Below are 21,546 nucleotides of genomic sequence, written 5' to 3'. Positions count from 1 at the left end.
TGAAAAAATGCCCACCTTTTATGGTGACAATAACGCCCTTATTTGCTGTATGTTCATCTCTGTCACATATGGAACCTCTCCCATCGGTTTAGAATCGTGTTTTCCTACATTTTGGAAAATTATTTAAAATGACAGTTTATTGGCTGCTTCATTACGGGAGTTCCAAGTCCTGTAAGAGCGTACCCAATACATATGGGTCTGGTAAATTTAAATCTTCCCGGTCACATTTTCCTAACTGACACACCACACACACACACACACACACACACACACACACACACACACACACACACACACACACACACACAGCATTATCTTGTTAATTGTGCTCTACCCTATGCCTCACAGCACATTAACTAGTAAATAAATAAGAATACAAATCCGTGGTTCTCTAATTAGCAGCAGTAGCCGGGGATAAAACAAATTAAAGAGGGGGGGGGGGCTCCAGAGAGACAGAAAGAGAGAGCCCCTGCAGTGAACAATCATCCTCAAGAAGAGAATAATCTTTAGTAGTTCAGATGCTCATCTACTATTCTGCTTGTCTGAGGGGGGATGAAAAACATTCTTCCCAAATCCAGCGGAGAAAAGTCATATTGCCAGCACAGAGATACTTGAGACACACGGCTACAGTGGCTTTAATCATTCTCCAGAACTTTTACTGTATCTCTATAAATAATGTGTTGGAGTGTGGCATTACACATGAAACTATGTAATAAGCAGGTTGCACTGCATTATAGATTAGCCATCTGCCACCGTGGGGCTGTCAGCCTGTTTTACAGTCCTCCAAACCGTATCAGGAAAGAAGGGCTGAATATTGACAGCTAATGATGCTTATTGCACTGTGTGTACTGTTACAGCATGTAGTCAAAAACCCACATCATAGGTTGTGTAGATCCAGCTATACTGTATGTCAAAACACAAATGAATGGAAAAGATACAGTGCTTTCAAAAAGTATTCATATCCCTTGACTTATTCCACATGTTGTTACAGCCAGAATTCAAAATGTATTACTTTTTTTTCTTTCACCCATCTTAACACAATACCCATAATGACAAAGTGAAAACATAGAAATGTTTGCACATTTATTGAAAATAAAATACATTTCCGTAAGTATTCACACCCCTTTGCTATGACACTCCAACTTGAGCTCAGGGGCATCCAATTTCCTTTGATCATCCTTGAGATGTCGCTACAACCTGATTGGAGTCCACCTGTGGCCAATTTAATTGTTTGGTCATGATTTAGAAAGAAACACAAATGTCTATATAAGGTCCCACAGTTGACAGTCCATGTCAGAGCAGAAATTTGACCATGAAGTCTAAGGAACTGTTCATATATCTCTGAGTTAGAATTGTGATGAGGCATATATCTGGGTGTGGAAAGGTTCCAAGAGAACAGTGGTCTCCATCATTGGGAAATTGAAAAAATATGGAACTACCCAGACTAGAGCTGGCCGTCTGACCAAACTGAGCAACTGGGCAAGATGGACAGGTCAGGGAGGTGACCAAGAACCCAATGACCACTCTGACAGAACTACAGGGTTCCTTTGCTGAGATGGGAGAACCTACCAGAAGGACAAAAGTCTCTACAGCGCTTCACTATTCTGGGCTTTATGGGATTGTGGCCAGACAGAAGCCACTACTGAGAAAAAAGTGCATGACAGCATGCCTGGAGTTTGCAAAAAGGCACATGAAAGACTGGGATCATAAGACAAAAGATTATATGACATCAAACATGTAACTCTTTGGCCTGAATGCAAAGCTCTATGTCTGGAGAAAACCAGGCACAGCTCATCACCTGTTTAACACCATCCCTACCGTGAAGCATGGTGGTGGCAGCATAATGCTATAGTAATGCTTTTCAGCAGGGACTGGGAGACTGGTAAGGATAGAGGAAACAATGAATGGAGCCAAATACAGGCAAATACTTGATGAGAACCTGCTTCAGAGTGTTAACAACCTTAGACTGGGGCGAAGATTTACATTCCAACAGGACAATGACCCCAAGCATACAGTCAAAGCAATGCTCATATAGCTTCAGAACAAGAATGTGAAAGTACTTGAGTGGCTCAGCCAAATCCCAGACTTAAATCCCAATGACAATCTGTGGAAAGACTTGCAGATTTTCAATCTCTGTTAAATTAGATAGGGAGGAGGGCAATGCACAGCAATCTTCAAGGAAGAATGGAAGAAAATCCCCAAATCCCGATGTGCAAAGCTGATACAGGCATACCCAAGACGACTCAATGATGTAATCGCCGACAAAAGTGCTTTTGCAAAGTATTGACTCAGGGGTGTGAATACTTACGCGACCGTTCAAAAGTTTGGGGTCACTTAGAAATGTCCTTGTTTTTGAAAGAAAAGCACATTTTTTTGTTAAATAACATCAAGTTGATCAGTGTAGACATTGTTAATGCTGTAAATGACTATTGTAGCTGGAAACGGCAGATTTTTGATGGAATATCTACACAGCGTTGTACGAGATTTCTCGCATGGAATAGCCTTTATTTCTCATAACAAGAATAGACTGACGAGTTTCAGAAGAAAGTTATTTGTTTCTGGCCATTTTGAGCCTGTAGTCGAACCCAAAAGCTCTGATGCTCCAGATACTCAACCAGTCTAAAGAAGGCCAGTTTTATTGCTTCTTTAAACATCATTGAAAACGTTTGCACCTTCTCCCTCTGAACGCCATCGAGCCCCTCGCTTCCTCCTGCGTGACCTTTCCCAAATCAAAGGCAACCATGTCAGGAAATTTGTCAGTCAAGGTTTATTTAACATCACAGCAAATCCCTTTTTAGTTGTATGCGTGTCCCCTGTGTTGTTTTTCTAGAAACCAGCTCAAACTGAAACTGTCAGGGAGACGGAAAATGTAAACAATGTCCTCGGTAACCTAATATCTCTATTGGCAGCGCTGAATGAAAGGTAAGTGTGCCTGTCAACAACGCTTGAGTGATTAGTACCAGACTTGACTGTGGACTGTGAAACAAGGGTTTATTGAATGTGGATCATTGGTTCCACAAAATAACAAGACCCACTACCCTGGAACGACTCTTTGAAATTAGGATTAAATGTTTTCTGGAACTCTGCTGTATTTAGAGAGTGATAAAACAAGGTAAGGTTGTCTGTCCCCTCTCTCCACTCTAGAATGCTAATTGACCACATTTCTGAAACCAATTAATCAATAGAGATACGATGTGAATTAGTTACTGAAGTAATTTCCATTAAGACCAGTGATGACTCAACTACGTCCGAAGCCGAAATAGAAATCTGAATATCAACGGTAAACAAAATCTAGTAACAAAACCTGTTATGCCGGAATACATTGTTACAAAACACAATCACAGATGCACATTTGTCCTGATTGTTTTCCTTCTAATCAATTCCTGAAAGTGATCATGTAATCTCAAATAAAGTACAGATTATTTTAATCATCTGTAATATGACTTTGTAAAGATCTATCAGATTTAGTTTACAAGGCACGGACAAGGTAACTCTTATTTGAAGAGCCAAGAGGCATCGTTGCTAGTGGAGTGCTATGCTACTTCTAATGAGCACAGGTTTAATTAAAAAGTCAATCCAAAGCTCAACAAAAGATGCATTTGCTTACAGTGTTTAGCGTTAGCCTAATAGACTTGTGCCCGGGTTTGTGTCTGGCCCATTATCGCTAACCAGAGGCGACGACTGCTAATACTTTCCCTCCTAACCCACTTGAGGTTGCTTGCTGAATGATTGCACAAGCAATACTCAGCTTATGTTTTCTACATTTAATATCGACTCTAAATTATAGAGCTGCCCATCGCTCCTGGCGGAGACACTTTGAGCATTAGGCCCCACCGTTAGAAACCATTTAGTGATAGAATAGCCCTTTCTCCTCGGAGAGAGGGAACTGGATGGGTGGAATGATGGATGGATGGGCGGGAGGAGGGGAAGGGAAATATAAAACAGGAGGGGGCTGTGTAGGGCAGCTACAGCTCAGTGGGGGGTGTATTAGGGCTCCAGAGGGACAAAGCTAACCTCACAATAAGCAATCACAGGCAATTTATGAAATAGCATCATGCTACATGGGTAAGGTCCCAGATTGAGAGAAGCAACCATGAAAGCCCTCTAGATTTCCTCACCAATTCACTGCCTCAGAGGATATATAAATGTGCCAGCACCCAGTGTGGTGTGTAATGTTCAGTATATGCATTAAGTGCTCTCTTTCAATGCATGCCAACTTTATGTCCTGTCTCCAATGGCAATGTGAATTCAAGGGACCACACGTACTAAGCCAAAGCTCTCTCTCTCACCTCCCCTCTCTCTCGCTACCCCCCCCCCTCTCTCTGTGTTATTTTTCCAGGTATGATTTTGTGGAGATCGATGAGCCATCTGAGAACACCATTCTGGGCCGCTGGTGCGGGTCACAGGTACCCGCCAGTCACACATCCAAAGGCAGTCAGATCCGGGTGCGATTTATCTCCGACGAGTACTTCCCCTCCGAGCCCGGATTCAGCATTCGCTACTCCCTGCTCCCAATGGTAAGCCACCGTTCCTCTGAGCACACAAACAACACAAAAACCCTCCCATACGTAATGACTTATTATTTCATCTGTTGTTCTGTATGTGCAAACCTCTCTCAACGTACTTGTTTTGACCAGTGTTTATACCTAAGTGCTGTTGTAAGTCGTGACTGTATTGACATTTGATCCACCTGTGATCCAATCAGACAAAGTTTTGATTAGAGGCAATGGTGCAGGAGTGTTAATAGCGTTGGTTGAGATAGGCTCTCAGGCACAGCATGGCCTGCTGACTCTGGTTGGATTCAATCCACGTCTAATTATTCTCCTCCGACTGATGAAGAATAGCGCTGGATGAAATACCAGCCGTTTTAGGGCTCCCGACCATATTTTTTCCACTGATTGTAACTTTTTGTTGTACATAATGTTTCCGACATTGTTTCCTATGACCGGATAGAGCTTCTGGACATCAGAGCAGTTATCACTAACCTCGATTTGGATGAGGACTTTTACTTCATTGAGTCGGAGGCAAAGGCCCAAGTCCCCGACACGTGGAGAAGGAGGAGGTGGCGCTGTAGAGACCGGCGTGCAGGGTACCTGACAAGACTACGTCAGAGAGTGGATAAACTGCCTCTGCTTTCTGTTCTATTGATGAACCCGCAATCACTGGAGAACAAACTGGATGAGCTCCGCTCTAGACTATCCTATCTACGTGATCTATGTTTCTCAGAGTTATGGCTGAACAAGGTCATGGAAAATATAAATCTAGCTGTTTTTTCTATACATCGGCAGGACAGAACGGCAGCGGCGGGGAAGCTCAGGGGAAGGGGTTTGTGTCTCTTGTTAACAACAGCTGGTGCGCGGTCTCTAATATTAAGGAAGTCTCGAGGTTCTGGTCACCTAAAGTAGAATACCTCTCGAAAAGCTGTAGACCATACTATTTGCCAAGAGAGTTATCTATATTTTTCATAGCTGCCTATTTACCACCACAGATGCTGGCGCTAAGACCACACTCATCGCGCTGTATAGGGCCATAAGCAAACAAGAAAATTAGCATTCAGAGGTGGTGCCCCTTGTGGCCGGTGATATTAATGCAGGAAAACTAAAATCCGTTTTACATAGTTTTTACCAGCATGCCATCTGTACAACTAGAGGTGAAGAAACTATAGATCACCTTTACTCCACACACACAGACACATACAAAGCTCTCCCTCGCCCTTCGTTTTGCAAATCTGACCATAACTATATCCTGCCGATTCCTACTTACAAGCAAAAACTCAAACAGGAACTATCATTGATGCACTCAATACGGATTTGGTCCGATGAAATGGATGCTAAGCTACAGGACTGTTTCGCTAGCACAGACTGGAATATGTTCTGGGATTCATCCGATAACATTGAGGAGTATACCACATCAGTCACCGGCTTCATTAATAAGTGCATCAGCAACTTCGTCTCCACAGTGACCTTACGTACATATCCCAACCCGAAGTCGTGGATTACAAGCAAGATCCGCACAGAGCTAAAGGTTAGAGCTGCAGCTTTCAAGGAGCGGGACACTAATCCGTATGCTACGCCTGCTAATGTAACCATCAAACAGGCAAAGCATTAATACAGGACCAAGATCAAATCCCACTACACTGGCTCTGATGCTCGTCGGATGTGGCAGGGCTTACAAACTATCACGGATTACAAAGGGAAACCCAGCAGCGAGCTGCCCAGTGAAGCAAGCCTAGAAGACGAGCTAAGTACTTTCTATGCTCGCTTTTAGAAAAACAACACTGAACCATGCATGAGTGCACCAGCTGTTCAGGACAACTGTGTGATCAATCTCGCCGTAGCCGATGTGAGCAAGACCTTTAAACAGGTTAACATTCACAAGGCTGCAGGGCCAGACGGATTACCAGGATACTTGCTCAGAGCATGCGCTGACCAGCTAGCAAGTTGTCTTCACTGGTAATTTCAACCTCTCCCTGGCCCAGTCTGTAATACCTACATGTTTCAATCAGACTACCATAGTCAGTGTGCCCAAGAAGGCCAAGGTAGCCTGTCTAAATTATTATCACTCCGTAGCACTCAGATCTGTAGCCATGAAATGCTTTGAAAGGCTGGTCATGGCTCACATCAACACCATCATCCCAGACACCCTGGACCCACTCCAATTCACATACCGCCGCAACAGATCCACAGATGACACAATCTCTATTGCACTCCCCACTGCCCTTTTCAATTACCACACGGCAAGTGGTACCGGAGCACCAAGTCTGGGACCAAAAGGCTCCTGAACAGCTTCTACCCCCCAAAACCATAAGACGGCTGAACAGTTAATCAAATGGCTACAGGGACTATTTGCATTGAACCCCTTATTATATTATGTTTATTTTTTTGCACTGAAATTCTTGCAATGGCTATGTGCACACTCACTAGACTCTACCCACACAGTCACACATACTAGACTGACACACACACACACACACACACACACACACACACACACACATACACACACACACACACAGGCATATTGACACCACACACACACTTACACATACACACTTTCACACTCTTCAAATATGCTGCTGCTACTTTGTTTATTATCTCTCCTAATGGCCTAGTTATTTTTACACCTATGTACATGTACATTACCACAATTACCTCAACTACCTCGTGGCCCTGCACATTGACTCTGTACCGGTACTCCTTGTATATAGCCTCGTTACTGTTATTTTATTTTATTATTACATACTTTTTATTGCCTGTGCTTTGTTGGGAAAGGGCTCGTAAGAACGCATTTCACAGTAAAGTCTACACCTGTTGTATTTGGTGCATGTGACAAATGAAATTTGATTTGATATAAAAAATGGATTTAGAGCTGGATCCAACTATTAGCTTTGGACTTGTCTGATATAACTGTTTTTTACATGGCTCTCTCATTCTGTCTCTCTTTCTCTCCATTTCTTCCATATTTTCTCTCTCAATTCAGTCAGCCTCTATTGGCAGGATGTGTGTCAATAGTCCAATTTTAGATCATGAAAGATCACATTACTCTGTCTGTCTGTTAACATCCTACGTCTCGCATCCTATTCGACTCTCCTCTCCCTCTCTCTAAACCCTCTCTCACGTTTTTCCTTTCCTGACCTCTGTCTTCTCCCCAACCTCCCCCTCCCCTCTCGTCTCTCTCCTTCCTCATCCCAGACCACACACATAGAGGCCCCTTAATACCCACACAATTCACTTACGAAAAAACCCCAGAGATAAACTGAAGTGAAGACTGCCATGTTTTAACCTGTCATGTTGCAGTTGTGTGCGCCTCACTCTTAAGTAAACAGTTCTTCCCTTCATCAATCCGTAATGGCCTGCAGCGCAGAGAAAACATTTGTTACTGACAGGCACAATTGGGAAAAGGAGGTCAGCAACGGTGCATCTTTTTGTCTGTTTTCCCTTTTTTCATTCGCTTTTGCAGTTTTCTTTTGGTTTATATTTACCACATGATTTCACTTGGTTTTATTGACTCTGCTCTCTTTTTGGTAGATGAGCTGACACTTCCACAAACTTCTTTAAACAAATGCATTTCCTGTACCTTCTGACTCTTTTCGGGTTTCTGAGACTTTTTTCAGAATCTCAAGTATACAGCTGCCTAACATGTTGTCCTTCTTCTATTAAATGTGAGCCATGACTCTTTTCACCCAAAATTCTACCTAAAAGTTTGCCATATACTTTCATAACATAAAGATGGTCAAATGCGGAGCTGAGTCCTTTATTCTACACCGTATAGTGTGTACAACCAGTTATATTCATTAGATGAAATCTGCAGGCCAATATGCTTAACTGAAGGGACTCACCCACACATGCATACACATAAACAAAGGCCTGTCTTAATACTAAGAGCCTTTCATGCAATTTGCCCAAAACGTTATAATAATTTACATTCATCTGGTTGTATAATAACTTGTAACCCATTTTCTGCAATAGGAAACAGTACAGAGGAAGCCGTTTGTGTTCATTAACCTTTAATGATATCTGTCAAGACTAATAGTATGCTGGGCCGATCATAGTTAACCCTAATTTTGCACATACACTCTTAGAAAAAAGTTTTTCAAAAGGGTTCTATGGCTGTCCCCATAGGAGAGTCCTTTTTTTGGTTCCAAGTAAAAACCTTTTGGTTCCAGGAAGAACCCTTTTAAGTTCTAGATAGCACCTTTGTTTCCCCAGAGTGTAGAGGCCTGTGTGAATGTGAGTAAAAGTGATGTCACCAACTTCAGCCATGTTCCAGTTTAAAGGTGATCTATTTGGATTGTTCAATGACCCAAAGTGTCATTAGATCAGAACTTTTCAGAAGTCATGCAGATCTAGATTAAAAACATCCTATCCAGTGACAGGAGACCCTTTGCAAGCCATGCTCCCTCCCTTGGCCAAGACTGTTTAGTCAGGCTGAAGTTCCAAATATATTTTCCTATCACTGAATACGGTTACAGTTGAAGTCGGTTTACATACACTTAGGTTGGAGTCATTAAAGCTCGTTTTTCAACCACTCCACAAATTTCTTGTTAACAAACTATAGTTTTGGCAGGTCGGTTAGGACTTTTACTTTGTGCATGACACAAGTAATTTTTCCAACAATTGTTTACAGACAGATTATTTAACTTATAATTCACTGTATCACAATTCCAGTGGGTCAGATGTTTACATACACCAAGTTGACTGTGCCTTTAAATAGCTTGGAAAATTCCAGAAAATTATGTCATGGCTTTAGAAGCTTCTGATAGCCTAATTGACATCATTTGAGTCATTTGAAGGTGTACCTGTGGATGCATTTCAAGGCCTCTCTTCAAACTCAGTGCCTCTTTGCTTGACATCATGGGAGAATAAAAAGAAATCAGCCAAGACCTCAGAACAAATATTGGAAACCTCCACAAGTCTGGTTCTTCCTTGGGAGCAATTTCTAAATGCCTGAAGGTACCACGTTCATCTGTACAAAATATAGTACGGAAGTATAAACACCATGTGACCACGCAGCCATCATACCGCTCAGGAAGGAGACACGTTCTGTCTCTTAGAGATTAACGTACTTTGGTGAGAAAAGTGCAAATCAATCCCAGAACAATAGCAAAGGACCTTGTGAAGATGATGGAGGAAACAGGTACAAAAGTATCTATATCCATAGTAAAATGAGTCCTATATTGACATAACCTGAAAGGCCGCTCAGTAAAGAAGAAGCCACTACTCCAAAACTGCCATAAAAAAGCCAGACTACTGTTTGCAACTGCACATGGTTTTTGAAGACATGTCCTCTGGTCTGATGAAACAAAAATATAACTGTTTGGCCATAATGACCATCGTTATGTTTGGAGGAAAAAGGGGGAGGCTTGCAAGCCAAAGCACACCATCCCAACCATGAAGCACGGGGGTGGCAGCATCATGCTATGGGGTTGCTTTGCTGCAGGAGGGACTGGTGCACTTCGCAAAATAGATGGCATCATGAGGTGGGAAATGTTGTGGATATATTGAAGCAACATCTCAAGACATAAGTCAGGAAGTTAAAGCTTGGTCGCAAATGGGTCTTCCAAATGGACAATGAAAGTTGTGGCTAAATGGCTTAAGGACAACAAAGTCAAGGTATTGGAGTGGCCATCACAAAGCCCTGACCTCAATCCTATAGAAAATTTGTGGGCAGAACTGAAAAAGCGTGTACGAGCAAGGAGGCCTACAAACCTGACTCAGTTACAACAGCTCAGGAGGAATGGGCCAAAATTCACCAAACTTATTGTGGGAAGCTTGTGGAAGGCTAACTGAAATGTTTGACCCAAATTAAACAATTTAAAGGCAATGCTACCAAATACTAATTGAGTGTATGTAAACTTCTGACCCACTGGGAATGTGATGAAAGAAATATAAGCTGAAATAAATAATTCTCTCTACTATTATTCTGACATTTCACATTCTTAAAATAAAGTGGTGATCCTAACTGACCTAATTCAGGGATTTTTACTAGGATTAAATGTCAGAAATGGTGAAAAACTGAATTTAAATGTATTTGGCTAAGGTGTATGTAAACTTCCGACTTCAACTGTACATGCACTCAATAATGCGATTATTGTGGCGAGTCAGATTAATATAATAGTTAGATTAAAATGTTTACATGCTTTGCAAGAAGAAAGATTTCCCTAAAAATCCTGTTTACATGGACATATCTGAAATCAGGCTACCTGATGGAACTGAATGCAGAACATCTGCAATCAAAATAGACGTTCCACCACAGTGAACATGTTATTTTGGACATAGAAGTAGTTTTAACATACAAACTGTATAACACTCATACATTCAGTTGATCCGAACACACTTCACTCATGCTAAAGAAGGAGACACGTTCAACTGGTGCTAGCACAATGGGCAGATCACATTCAAAGCTGGAACGCCGATTTAAGGTTTTAACATGTCCTAATAATTCGAAAGACTGCGCAGAAAACCATGTGTTTTTAATCTGTCTATGGTTACTTCGATTTTGACCTTACGCCGATTTAAGATGAGCAGGGTAAGGTATTTACATGACTTTTGCCATATAACCTTTTATTTAACAAGGCAAGTCAGTTAAGAACAAATTCTTATTTACAATGACGGCCTACACCGGCCAAACCCGGATGATGCTGAGCCAATTGTGCGTCCCCCTATGGGACTCCCAATCACGGCCGGTTGTGGTACAGCCAAGAAACGAACCAGGGTGTCCGTAGTAACGCCTCTAGCACTGAGATGTAGTGCTTTAGACCGCTGTGCCACTCGAGAGCCCAACACGGCCGATTGCCATAATCAGTTTAATATCGAATTATTAGTGTGCATGTAAACATACTCAATGCCTTTGAGAACATTATGATACCCCAAATCATACATCTCACAAGGTTTTTTGGAGAGTGGACCTTTTTGATGATACTACGCAATTTTGGGCATTGAAAAACACTTGTGGCATTGACAACTGGATTGGTGCTGCCGTGATTTCTACTCCAATATCCCATCTCACTTTACACATCAACGATTACTGGAAGGTACTTTCTGATGCATATCCTCCAGAAATGATTTAATAGATATGTTTCTCTTTGATGTGTGATACCCTGCTCATAACATTATTTATTTCCCCGATGTGTTTACTAAAGCATTTGTGCATGCCCGGACCTTTCAATCTCTGCTAAACGAGTTTCATTGTCTCCCGTGGAACAAAGGCATTGTTCATCTTTTTCAGTTCATGCTAAAAAGAACGAGCAGCTTTGGTGTTTAATCATCCTTCCATATAGCACCATATTGATGTTGTCAGAAAGACCAGATGGGACTTGATTTTTGTATAGTTTCTCTCCTTTATCTTCAAGACTAATATCAGGAGAGAGCGTTATAAAGCAGATAGATTTACAGAGAATAAGGACTTTACTGATTTGAATGCATCTTTTTACAGAATGTCCCCAGTGACTCCTGTCAATCCATACAGAATAGGTCCTCCACCAAATTCACGGCACACCAACATCAACTTGCTTTGCTTAGTCTCCCATTCAAGCACTGTAAAGTTCGAAGATGGATGCATTTATTTATGTATGTGAAAGTCATGAGGGGAGACAAGATGAGGACAGCTTTCTTCTGCTCTAGTTGTGTTTTATTCACAAACCACAGATCATCTGAATGTTGGCCTACAGTCAATCAAACAAGGATCTGAGATCTAGTAGTATTTTATTAGCTAAAGCAGCAGTTTCTCTTCTGAGCCCTAGGTGGACTTTTCTGTAGTCTTCATAAATCCTAATATTGATGAGTAAATACTAATTATCTTATTAAATACCTTAAACCATTTACTACACTGGCACTCCAAACCTCTGAATCCATAACCGTGTAAGAATCCAGTTTGCTGTATAATTTTCGCCTCTTAAACAGTGATTCCCAAAAGCAATGTTGATCTGTCCTAAGGTCTACAATTTGTCCATTTGTTTTTGCTCTACGGTATAACTTTTTTGTTATTCTAGTGGAAGGGAGGAGGTGTATTTTGGCTTAGTCTCCGGCGTACAGTGCACATCAAGAGGCATGGCTGGATCGTGAGGGGCTATATATAATGTCCAATAGGGGGAGAGAATTTGTGAACCTACAATTCTGCCACCATGCTGTTTTCTCCATGTCACTGCTGGTTTTAGTTGTTGATGATTGGGGGATCTGTGGTAGAACATTATAAGTGCTGTAGACTGAGATGAAGCCATTTAGATAGGATACATACTGTACCTCTGTAATGCAAAGCAACTGCTGGGTGTGGAGGTTTCTCAGGTGATTTGAATAGTTTACACTAGACTGGGATTGAATCAACTGCGGATAGTGGATTTCTGGGAAGCACTTTCATATTTGTATTTGTTTGAACAGCAGCTTGGGATAGAGGGGAGTTGACACTTGGTTTCTAAACTAAATTTATACAGTAGTAGGAAGATATGTACAGCATGCTGAACACATACATATGTCATGTATATTGAACCTGCATGCATACATACAATGCCTTCAGAAAGTATTCACACCCCTTGACTTGTGGCAAAACAATTCAATTTTGTCCTGAATACAAAGTGTTATGTTTGGGGCAAAACATATTTTCAAGCATAGTGGGATCTGCATGATGTTATGGGTATGTTTCTAATCGTTAAGGACTGGGGAATTTTTTAGGATAAAAGAAAAACTAAGAGCTAAGCACAGGCAAAATCCAAGAGGGAAAACCTGGTTTAGTCTGCTTTCCACAGGTCATGGAGTTGAATTCACCTTTCAGCAGAACAATAACCTACACACAGCCAAATCTATACTGGAGTTGCTTACCAAGCAGACAATGAATGTTCCTGAGTGGCCGAATTATAGTCTTGATTTACAGTACCAGTCAAAAGGTTGGACACACCTACTCATTCCAGGGTTTTTCTTTATTTTTACTATATTCTACATTGTAGAATAATAGCGAAGACATCAAAAATATGAAATAACATGTATGGAATCATGTAGTAACCAAAAAAGTGTTAAACAAATCAAAATATATTTTATATTTGAGATTATTCTAAGTAGCCACCCTTTGCCTTGATGACAGCTTTGCACACTCTTGGCATTCAACCAGCTTCATGAGGTAGTCACCAGGAATGTGTTTCAATTAACAGGTGTGCCTTGTTAAAAGTACATTTGTGGAATTTTTGTGTTGTTATGAAGTAGGGGTGGAATACAGAAGATAGCCCTATTTGGTAAAAGAACAAGTCGATATTATGTCAAGAACAGCTCAAATAAGCAAAGAGAAACGACAGTCCATCATTATTTTAAGACATGAAGGTCAGTTAATCTGGAGCATTTCAAGATCTTAGAAAGTTTCTTCAAGTGCAGTTGCAAAAACCATCAAGCGCTATGAGGACTCTCATGAGGACCGACCACAGGAAAGGAAGTGTTACCTCTGCTGCAGAGGATATGTCCATTGCACCTCAGATTGCAGCCCAAATAAATGCTTCACAGTGTTTAAGTAACAGACACATCTCAACATCAACTGTTCATATGAGACTGAGTGAATCAGACCTTCATGGTTGAATTGCTGCAAAGAAACCACTACTAAAGGACATCAATAAAAAGAGAGACATGCTTGGGCCAAGAAACACAAGCAATGGACATTAGACAAGTGGAAATATGTCCTTTGGTCTGATGAGTCCAAATTTGAGATTTTTGGTTCCAACTGCCGTGTCTTTGTGAGACTCAGGGAAAGTGAACGGATTATCTCAGCATGTGTGGTTCCATCCGTGAAGCATAGAAGAGGAGGTGTGAAGGTGTGGGGGTGCCTTGCTGGTGACACTGTCTGTGATTTATTTAGAAGGCACACTTAACCAGCATGGCAACCCCAGCTATAACGTGGACGCTGGGAGTTGGGAAGCAAGTGCAGGTGGAGAGTTTAATAATGAATGGAACATGCCGGAAGATCTGCTGGAACAGTCTCTCAGCGACCTGGAGAGAGGTAGGGAGACCAGAGAGAGGAATAAGCCACCATGATTTAGAAAATCTGTCCACAACTTCCAGAATGGTGGTGAAACCATCAGACGGGGGAGATCATACAGTCCGGACGACTGTGTGATCACACTCTCTGCAGCCAATGTGATTAAGACCTTTAAACAGGTCAACATTCACAAGGCTGCAGGGCCAGATGGATTAACAGGACGTGTACTCCGAGCATGTGCTGAACAAATGGAAAGTGTCTTCACTGACATTTTCAACCTCTCCCTGTCTGAGTCTGTAATACCAACATGTTTCAAGCAGACCACCATAGTCCCTGTGCCCAAGAACACTAAGGTAACTTGCCTAAAAGCTAATCAAATGGCTACTCAGACTATTTGCATTCCCCCCTTCTACACTGCTGCAACTTGCTGTTATTATCTATACGTAGTCACTTTAATAACTCTACCTACATGTACATATTACCTCATCTATAAGTCTTTGCTAGGTAAAGCCCCGCCTTATCTCAGCTCACTGGTCACCCCCAAAGCCAATTCCTCTTTGGTCACCTTTTCTTCCAGTTCTCTGCTGCCAATGATTGGAACGAACTGCAAAAATCACTGAAGCTGGAGACTCATATCTCCCTCACTAACTTTAAGCACCAGCTGTCAGAGCAGCTCACAGATCACTGCACCTGTACATAACCCATCTAAATAGCCCATCCAACTACCTCATCCCCATACTGTTATTTATTTTGCTCCTTTACACCCCAGTATCTCTACTTGCACATTCATCTTCTGCACATCAGTCACTCCAGTGTTAAATATCTATATTGTAATTATTTCACCACTATGACCTATTTATTGCCTTACCTCCCTTATCCTACATCATTTGCACACACTGTATATAGACTTTTTCTATTGTATTTTTGACTGTATGTTTGTTTATTCCATGTGTAACTCTGTGTTGCTGTTTGTGTCGCACTGCTTTGCTTTATCTTGGCCAGGTTGCAGTTTTTTTTAGGTATTTTCTTAAAACTGCAGGGCTTGTAAGTACGCATTTCACTGCAAGGTCTACCTGTTGTATTCAGCGCGTGTGACAAATAAAATTTGACCAGTAACAACCAGGGACAGATGAGACCAGGGACGCTGAGGCATGGGAAGGGGAAGGAGTTTCCCTACTGGAGCGTGCCGGTTGACATAGCGAGTAACGTCCTGCACCAAGGTGGGCTACCAATACTGTTCAGAGAGTGATTTTATAGTACGGGTGATCTCAGGATTTCCAGCGACAGCTGTGTGTGCCCAGGTCAACAGTCTCTCCCTTATCTCTGGGAATGTAGATGCGCTCATGAGGACAGTTAGTGGGAGTGGGTTCCGTTTCCATAGCCTGGCGAAATTCCACCTCTACGTCCCAAACCACAGGGGAACAGGGAAACACATTTCAAGAGGGAACAGGACAACAGGTCGGGGGACCAGTCCATGAATCTCATGAGATCAAATCAAACTGTATTAGTCACATACTCCATATACAGCAGGTATATGCAGCACCTTACTGTGAAATGCTTACTGACGAGCCCCTAACCAACAATGCAGTTTAAAAAAAATATGGAAAAGAATAAGAAATAAAAGTAGCAGGTAATTAAAGAGAAGCAGTAAAATAACAATAGCTAGACTAGATACAGTTGCTTTGTAAGTAGGAAAACCTTGCAAAATCGGCAGTGTATCAAATACTTGTTCTCCCCACAGTACAGGGGGTTTCAGTACAGTGTGAATTTGCGGGGGGACCACTTAGTTGTGGTAATATGTGAATGTAGGTAGAATTATTAAAGTGACTATGCATAGATGGTAACAACAGAGAGTAGCAGAGGGGGAGGGGGGGTGAAAATAGTCTGGGTAGCCATTTGATAGGATGTTAAGGAGCTTTATAGCTTGGGGGTAGAAGCTGTTTAGATGCCTCTTGGGCCTAAACCTGGTGCTCCGGTACCGCTTGCCATGTGGTAGCAGAGAGAACAGTCTAGGACTAGGATGGCTGGAGTCTTTGACAATTTTTAGGGCCTTCTGCTGACACCGCCTGGTGTAGAGGACCTGGATGGCAGTGATGTACTGGGCCATTCGCACTACCCTCTGTAGTGCCTTGCAGTCGGAGGCCGAGCAGTTGCCATACCAGGCAGTGATGCAACCCGTCAGGATGCTCTCAATGGTGCAGCTATAGAACCTTTTGAGGATCTAAGGACCCATGCCAAATCTTTTCAGTCTAGGATTTGTTGTGCCCTCTTCACGACTGTCTTGGTGTGCTTGGACCATGTTAGTTTGTTGGTGATGTAAACACCAAGGAACTTGAAGCTCTCAACCTGTTCCAATACAGCCCCGCAGATGAGAATGGGGGCGTGCTCCGTCCTCTTTTTCCTGTAGTCCACAATCATCTCCTTTGTCTTGATCACCTTGAGAGAGAGGTTGTTGTCCTTGCACAACACAGTCAGGACTCTGACCTCCTCCCTATAGTCTCATCATTGTCGGTGATCAGGCTTACCACTGTTGTGTCACCAGCAAATTGAATGATGATGTTGGAGTCGTGCCTGGCCTTGCAGTCATGAGTGAACAGGGAGTACAGGAGCGGACTGAGCACGCTTCCCTGAGGGGCCCGTGTTGAGGATCAGCGTGGTGGATGCGTTGTTACCTACACTTACCACCTGGGTGTGTCCCGTTAGGAAGTCCAGGATCCAGTTGCAGAAGGAGGTGTTTAGTCCCAGGGTCCTTAGCTTATTGATGAGCTTTGAGGGCACTATGGCATTGAACGCTGAGCTGTAGTCAATGAATAGCATTCTCAGGTAGGTGTTCCTTTTGTCCAGCTGGGAAAGGGCAGTGTGGAGCGCAATAGAGATTGCATCATCTGTGTATCTGTTGGTGCGGTATGCAAATTGGAGTGGATGTAGGGTTTTTGGGATAATGGTGTTGATGTGAGCCATGCCTTTCAAAGCACTTCATGGCTATGGGTCGGCAGTCATTTAGACAGGTTACCTTAGTGTTCTTGGGCACAGTCACTATGGTGGTTTGCTTAAAACATGTTGGTATTACAGACTCGGACAGGGAGAGGTTTAAAATGTCAGTGAAGACACTTGCCAGTTGGTCAGCGCATGCTCACAGTACACGTCCTGGTAATCCGTCTGGCCCTGCGGCCTTGTGAATCTTGACCTGTTTAAAGGTCTTACTCACATCGGTTGCGGAGAGCGTGATCACACAGTCTTCCGGAACAGCTGGTGCTCTCATGCATGTTTCAGTATTATATACCTCGAAACAAGTATTGCAGTAGTTTAGCTCGTCTGGTAGACTCGTGTCACTGGGCAGCTCTCGACTGTGCTTCCTTTTGTAGTCTGTAATGGTTTGCAAGCCCTGCCACACCCAACGGGCATCAAAGCTGGTGTAGTGCGATTCGATTTAAGTCCTTTATTGACGCTTTGACTGTTTGATGGTTCGTCGGAGGGCATAGCGGGATTTCAGGTTAGAGTCCCGCTCCTTGAAAGCGGCAGCTTCTGTTTAGGGTATGTACGTATGGTCACTGTGGGGACGACATCATCGATGCCCTTATTGATGAAGCCAATGACTAATGTGGTGTACTCCTCAATGCCATCAGAGGAATCACGGAACATATTCATCTGACCACTTTTTTTATTGATCTTGTCACTGGTGCTTCCTGCATTAATTTTTGCTTGTAAGCAGGAATCAGGAGGATAGAATTATGGTCAGATTTGCTGATAGAAATTTGGTAAAATGGATTTAAGTTTCCCTGCATTAAAGTCCCCGGCTACTAGGAGCGCTGCCTCTGGGTGACTGATTTCTTGTTTGCGTATGGCAGAATACAGCTCATTCAGTGCTGTCGTAGTGCCAGCCTCAGTCTGTGGTGTTATGTAAACAGCTCCAAAAAATAGACATAGTGTGGCCTACAGCTTATCATGAGATACTCTACCTCAGGTGAGCAATAGCTTGAGACTTCCTTAGATACCGTACACCAGCTGTTATTTACAAAAATACATAGTCCGCCACCCCTTGTCTTACCAGACGCAGCTGTTCTGTCCTGCCGGTACAGCGTATAACCAGCCAGCTTTTCGTTAATTGTGTCGGCGTTCAGCCACTACTCTGTGAAGCATAAAATATTATAGTTTTGAATGTCCCGTTGGTAGTTTAATCTTCCTCATAGGTCATCGATTTTCATTCTCCAAAGATTGCACTTTTGCTAGCAGAATGGAAGGAAGTGGGGTTTATTCAATCGCCTACAAATTCTCAGAAGTCAGCCCACCCTCTGGCCCCTTTTTCTCTACCTCGTCACACAAATTATGGGGATCTGGGCCTGTTCCCGAGAAAGCAGTATATCATTCACGTCGGACTCGTCAGACTCGTTAAAGGAAAAAAAGGATTCTGCCAGTCTGTGGTGAGTAATCGCAGTCCTGATGTCCAGATATTATTTTCTGTCATAAGAGACGGTAGTGGCAACATTATGTACAAAATAAGTTACAAACAACACAAATATCGGTTGGGGACACGTAAAACGCCAGCCTTCTTCTCTGATGCCATCTTATGGTGGCGTTATGGTGTTGGAGCTAAGGGAACTATGGAGCCATGATCTTGTGAGCTGGTGCACTAGTGATGAAAGAAAGGGATGTTTTCCTGATGAATGGACTCCACGGTGAGGATGAGTGGTCTACTGACGTGTGTGATGGTTCCGGATCCTTGTGGCCGATTATCAATGGTTGAAACGGAGACGAGAGCGCATATCAGGGGATGTTCAGAGAGGAGGCACGGGTCTGGTCAATAAAGTTCCCCTTGTCATCGGAATCCACTAGCGCTGTAGAAACAGTACGGCCAGCTAGTGTGATCAACACTAAAAAGGGTTTAACAGAAACTGATGAAGATGGGATACTCACACCTGCCCAGGGAGGTGGAAGATAACGGGACCGTCCCTCTGCTCTTGTGGATACCGATTTGGGATATACCGAACACTGCTAAAGCTGGTGCCCCCCTTGACCACAATAGAGACAGAGCCTCCGATGTCTCCATCTGCATCGCTCTATCCCGGGAAGGCAAGTGACCACTGCCTCCATAGGTTTCAGCTCTGCTACAGAGTATTCACTGAGGGAGGTTGAGGGAGATGTGGGTACCAATGCTCCCAAAGTAGATTATCCAACCGGATGGCCATCGCGATGAGTGCGTCCAAGGAGAGGTTGTCGTCCCGACATGCCAGTTCCGTTTGGACCTCCTCTCACAGTCCTCTTTGGGAATAGCGTACGGAGCGCCGGCTCATTCCATCCGCTGGATGCTGCTACTGTCCAGAAGGTGAGCGCGTACTCTGCAGAGGCCTTGTCATCCTGCCATAGTTGGAGTAGGCGCTCATAGTTGGAGTAGCCATGAACCCCCTCAAACGAAGCCAGCTCCTCCTCTCCTCTCCCCCAGACGGCCGTGGCCCACTCCAACACCCGCCCAGTCAGCAGAGTAATGACCATGGCTACCTTGGGGGCTCCCCTCTGACAAGGACAAACAGGCATCGCTGACCTGGGCAGACTGATGTGCTGGCTCGCTGGTTCGACTGGTGGCAGAGCATCCTCCTCTAGTCGGAGGCAACGCCTCTCGGGCATGGTCGAGATGTGGAACACTGCGAAGAACCTCTTCCATAGCCGTGCCCGGTTGCGCCAGCTAGTCGTGGTGCTTACGAAGTAGCTATCCCTGTTCATCGACTGTCTGGGAGATTTCCTGCTGTTTCCATTTGGTGAGTATTCTGTACCGTGGATGCTGGGAGTCTGGAAGCAAGTGCCGGTGGTGAGTTTAATAATAAACGGAACATGGAACAATACAAGATAGACGAGCAGAGTACAGACATGAAACACATAGTTAATACTGCCTGGGGGATGGAACTAAGGGAATGACAGATATAGTGGAGGTAATCAGTGAAGTGATGGAGTCCAGGTGTGCCTGTTGATGAAGTGCAGGTGGGCGTAATGATGAATGCCAGGTGCGCGTAAAGATGGGTTGCCACGACCAGTGGTTAGTGAACCGGTAACGTTGAACACCAGACGGAGGAGCAGGAGTAGATGTGACAAGAGCATGGTTTGCGCTTAGTGTTACTATGTGTGTTACTATGATTTGTTTTTCAACAGGACAATGACCCAACACACCTCCAGGCTGTGTAAGAGCTATTTCACCAAGAATGAGAGTGTTGGAGTGCTTCATCATATGACCTGGCCACCACAATCACCCGACCTCAACCCAATTAAGATGGGTTGGGTTGAGTTGGACCCAGAGTGAAGGAAAACCAGCCAACAAATGCTCAGCATATGTGAGAACTCCTTCATGACTGTTGGAAAAGCATTCCAGGTGAAACTGGTTGAGAGAATGCCAAGAGTGTGCAAAGTTGTAAAGGGTGGCTACTTTGAAGATTCTCAACTATTAAATATATTTGGATTTGTTTCACACTTTTTTGGTTACTACATGATTCCATATGTGTTATTTCATAGTGTTGATGTCTTCAATAGTATTCTACAATGTAGAAAATAGTAAAAAATAAAACTTTTGACTGGTACTGTACCTAAATACTGCCAACATCCATCTGTCCATCCATACATCCACACATTTAATATTTGAGGGTATTGTTATGACTCGGGGCAGACAAACGCAAGAGCGTTTACTGGCGGAAGTCACGAGAGGAAAGGGTAGCTTGACCTGGCTTCGGACTGGCTTCTCTCTGAGCATTCCTCGGGCGCTGGAAGGCCCCACTGAACAACAGCATTTTTTCCCTGTGGTAAACCAGCGCTACTGGAACCTCAGGCCATGGGGGCAGCAGTTGAGTTTATATTTAAACAAGCAATAGTTCCTCTTTACCACTTCCATGGAAAGGGGTAAAAATAAGACCCGGTCTGTAATTCACGGGAAGCGATTTTGGAAAGCTAAAGGGCCCGGCGAAGAAGTTGGTATAACACAGCATGGCTAGGAGGAAAGTGGATCTCTGAATGGGGAGAGAAAAAAGGAAAACAAACTGAAATGCCATTGTCTCCCGAAATGTCAACATCAGTGTGATCCGTTTTTTACACTCCAGTAAGTTGGCCTTTACAGAA

At 43.3% G+C, this 21,546-nt stretch overlaps 1 protein-coding gene across 1 annotated transcript in view; it reads left to right on the top strand.

Annotated features, from left to right (window-relative positions):
• The window catches only part of LOC115130813 (platelet-derived growth factor C-like), a 70,045-nt gene that overhangs the window by 33,653 nt on the left and 14,846 nt on the right, over positions 1 to 21,546 (top strand). Inside the window, exon 3 of the mRNA XM_029662275.2 lies at positions 4,340 to 4,517. Coding sequence (XP_029518135.1) covers positions 4,340 to 4,517 — 178 coding nt within the window. The remainder of the gene's footprint in view (positions 1 to 4,339; positions 4,518 to 21,546) is intronic.

The sequence above is a fragment of the Oncorhynchus nerka genome, linkage group LG6 (genome assembly GCF_034236695.1).
Source record: "Oncorhynchus nerka isolate Pitt River linkage group LG6, Oner_Uvic_2.0, whole genome shotgun sequence".
Lineage (NCBI taxonomy): Eukaryota > Metazoa > Chordata > Actinopteri > Salmoniformes > Salmonidae > Oncorhynchus > Oncorhynchus nerka.
The sequence above is the reverse complement of the archived record's forward strand: the minus strand, read 5'-3'. Positions and strand labels throughout refer to the sequence as shown.